The sequence below is a fragment of the Penaeus vannamei genome, chromosome 8, assembly GCF_042767895.1.
Source record: "Penaeus vannamei isolate JL-2024 chromosome 8, ASM4276789v1, whole genome shotgun sequence".
Taxonomy (NCBI): Eukaryota; Metazoa; Arthropoda; class Malacostraca; order Decapoda; family Penaeidae; genus Penaeus; species Penaeus vannamei.
Genome location: NC_091556.1, coordinates 20,389,738 through 20,393,222, shown reverse-complemented (window position 1 = coordinate 20,393,222; position 3,485 = coordinate 20,389,738). Strand labels below are relative to the sequence as shown.

The following is a 3,485-nucleotide window of genomic DNA, read 5'->3' as shown; positions in this document are numbered from 1 at the left end:
CAGATACTTGCTGAGAAAGGAGTAAAGGGCAAGCTTCTCCAATGGGTCAAGGACTACCTCTTAAACAGGAAGGCTCGAGTAAAATTCCAGGGACACACTTCTGATTTCTACCCCTTTGAAAATGGTACACCTCAAGGCGGCCTCCTCAGCCCTTTTCTTTTCAACCTTCTAATTGTTAAACTAGTAGAAATCCCCTTCCCAATAATACACGTCTTCTACCCTACGCTGATGATTTACAGCTAGTTGTCACGGGAAGGGCCAGGTATGTCAATGCACAATCTCTCAATCTCCTCGAATCAACCTGTAAGGAACTCAGACTCAAAATCAACAATAACAAATCAAAAGCCCTCCAACTTCGACGTCACATTAACCAGCAAAAACTTGACATAGGTGACTTCCCCTTGGATTGGGTGAACTCACACAAGTGTCTAGGCGTCTTTTTCAACAAAACTTTTCTTCAACTACACAGCTCAGACATCTACTTCGCACTAAGCCTCTCCTCAACATCATGCGCAGGCTAACTTCCTCCAAACTTAGGGCGGGCTTTAGAACACTCTGGCTCTTTTACATACACGCTGTCAGATCCCTCGTTGATTACAGTGCACCGGCCCTGCTCACCCTATCTCCCCAGAATTTTGTGACTCTGGAAACCATCCAAAATCAAGCTATGAGAGTCATCCTAGTGGCACCTCGTTGGACCAGGCTCGTAAATCTCCGAATGGAATCGTCCCTACCCTCCCTCAAGTGCAGAATACACCAATTAACTGCTGGGCTTGTGGCTAAAATGCTATCCCGGTCCAGACCATCACCTTTAAAACCAACCTGCTTAACCCAAATGAGATAGATTGCACAACCTTTGTTTGGCATGCATCGATCCCTAATTAAAGCATTACAATCACTGAATGCCATACCAGTGATCATCTTTAGAGGAGTGGATGCTCCCAATGCTTGATATGTTCCTAAACCACCTTGCACTCCACAATCAATTTTCACACAGACACTCTCCCGACCTCTAAAGTCCTCTACACAATAGAGATTTTGACTAATGTAAGGCATCTCATAGACTCTCTACATCAGCCACAAAATCTCATCTTCACAGATGGATCTACTGACCAGTCCACAGGCAAGGCCGGTGCAGCAACGGTAACAGACACCACATCCATAGCTCACAGAATTTTCAATGGCACCTCCATACTTCAGGCAGAACTATATGCCATTAAACTATCCCTCACGTATGCTCTCACCACCGAGCACACAATTATCCATATATTGACAGACTCCCTCTCAGCAGTAAATGCCTTACAGAAAACTCACTATCTTGACAATATACATTTACTCACCACCATCCTCTTCAAATTAACCCAACTTGAAGATCAAGGCAAATCCATCACCTTCCGTCAGATACCCAGTCACGTCAACATTCTTGGAAATGACCAGGCAGATCTTGCCTCAGCCAAGATCACACCACACACATCTCTATATGCCTAAGTCAGCTGAAAAGAACCTTATGCTAGACCACATTTGAAGTTTTACATTTTGAACATCAGGCTTGGGTACAAACTGGTTCTCCCTCTGCCCTATGGTACAAGCTGGTCACTGACAACAACCCACCCTTTGCCACAGCGACTAGCCACCAATCTGCAGCCATATTCCACAGACTGTGGCTAGGTTACCACTGCAATTGAAAAATAGATCTTAGAACACCTAAAGCATGCCAGCACTGTGACACTGTCACAAATGAACCACTATATTTTAGATTGTCTACATACCTGACATCTATGCTTCTAAACCTACATCGGTAATGGTAGAAGAGACCACAGTGAAAACCTCGGGCTAGCTGCAAGCTGACTCAAGGAGACGCTTGGGACACCAGATGTCTTTACAACTTTTACAGCCAATCCACCACCACGATAACTCTCATCATCACCACCAAAAAAAAAAAAAAAAAAAAAAAAAAAAAAGCTTAAACTTACAAGACAGGTAGTTAACCTTCACTTTCCCCCCAATCTGTTTACCTAATTCACATGCAATGCACCTTTCGGGTGGCTTTTGCGTAACCCGAGTTAATCATGTCACTTCTTGACATGATTAACAAATGTTTTCATCATCATCATCAGCCGCACCTGGCTACACCAGGTTGCTTGGCCTGCGGCGCTTGCTCGCCGATCAACTAAAGGTAGGGTTGGAGTCACTACTTCGAGAATCTGAGAAAGTTTCACCCGGAACGAAGAGGATTTTCTCTGTCAACTTTAACCTGGCCATGCCACATTTCTCTGAGCCCTTGAGATTGGAACGCTCACTGGCTGAATAGATGCTCGCTGGTCAGTTGTCCACACAGCACTTACTAGCTAGGTAAATTTTTGGTGCATGGTCAGACCATGTTTGACATCACAGTAGTGATAACGGTAGGGTCTGAGGAACCTGAGACAGTCCAGTAGCCTGAGATGGAAGGCCAAGAGGTGGTCTTTGAGCCCGAGAAGGACGCAAAAGAGGTGGTCTATAAGCCCAAGGACACCCAAGAGGGGGTTTATGAGCCTGCGAAGGACGCTCAAAAGGTGGTCTATGAGCCCGAGGATGCCCAAGAAGTCTATGAACCCGAAAAGGACGCCCAAGAGGTGGTCTATGAACACGAGAAGGATGCTCAAGAGGCAGTCTATGAGCCCGAGAAGGACGCCCAAGAGGTGGTCTATGAGCCCGAGGATGCCCAAGAAGTGGTCCATGAGCACGAGAAGGACGCTCAAGAGGCAGTCTATGAGCCCGAAAAAGACGCCCAAGAGGTGGTCTATGAACACGAGAAGGATGCTCAAGAGGCAGTCTATGAGCCCGAGAAGGACGCCCAAGAGGTGGTCTATGAACACGAGAAGGATGCTCAAGAGGCAGTCTATGAGCCCGAGAAGGACGCCCAAGAGGTGGTCTATGAGCCCGAGGATGCCCAAGAAGTGGTCCATGAGCACGAGAAGGACGCTCAAGAGGCAGTCTATGAGCACGAAAAAGACGCCCAAGAGGTGGTCTATGAACACGAGAAGGATGCTCAAGAGGCAGTCTATGAGCCCGAGAAGGACGCCCAAGAGGTGGTCTATGAACACGAGAAGGATGCTCAAGAGGCAGTCTATGAGCCCGAGAAGGACGCCCAAGAGGTGGTCTATGAGCCCGAGAATTTTTTTTAGATTCGCCAGGTTCTGCCTCAGGCTACCCATAGGTATTTATGTGCTGTGGTGTGTGTGTTAGCTTGTGTATGTGCATGTGTTCATCTGGGAGGTGGGAATTCAAAGATGAGGTCCAAGATTTGATTATTCAGCAGGTGTTTCATTAGACTTTGAACAGCTCATGTTGCTTCTATGTTATTGATGACAATGGTTGTATATGGATTAGGTCTTATATCTTGTAATTTTGGGCATTTTAATAGGTAATGTAACAACGGTTCCTGGGTTATTTCTTCACAATGCTTACATTCTCTTGGATATCTCTCTGCAATCCCAAGCCTA

At 46.2% G+C, this 3,485-nt stretch overlaps 1 protein-coding gene across 1 annotated transcript; it reads left to right on the top strand.

The window, feature by feature from the left end:
- Positions 1-2,444: 2,444 nt before the first annotated feature.
- LOC138862328 (uncharacterized) lies at positions 2,445-3,167 on the top strand. The gene has a single exon (XM_070124051.1). It carries the CDS (start codon positions 2,445-2,447, stop codon positions 3,165-3,167), a length of 723 nt encoding a protein of 240 aa, XP_069980152.1.
- Positions 3,168-3,485: the final 318 nt, after the last annotated feature.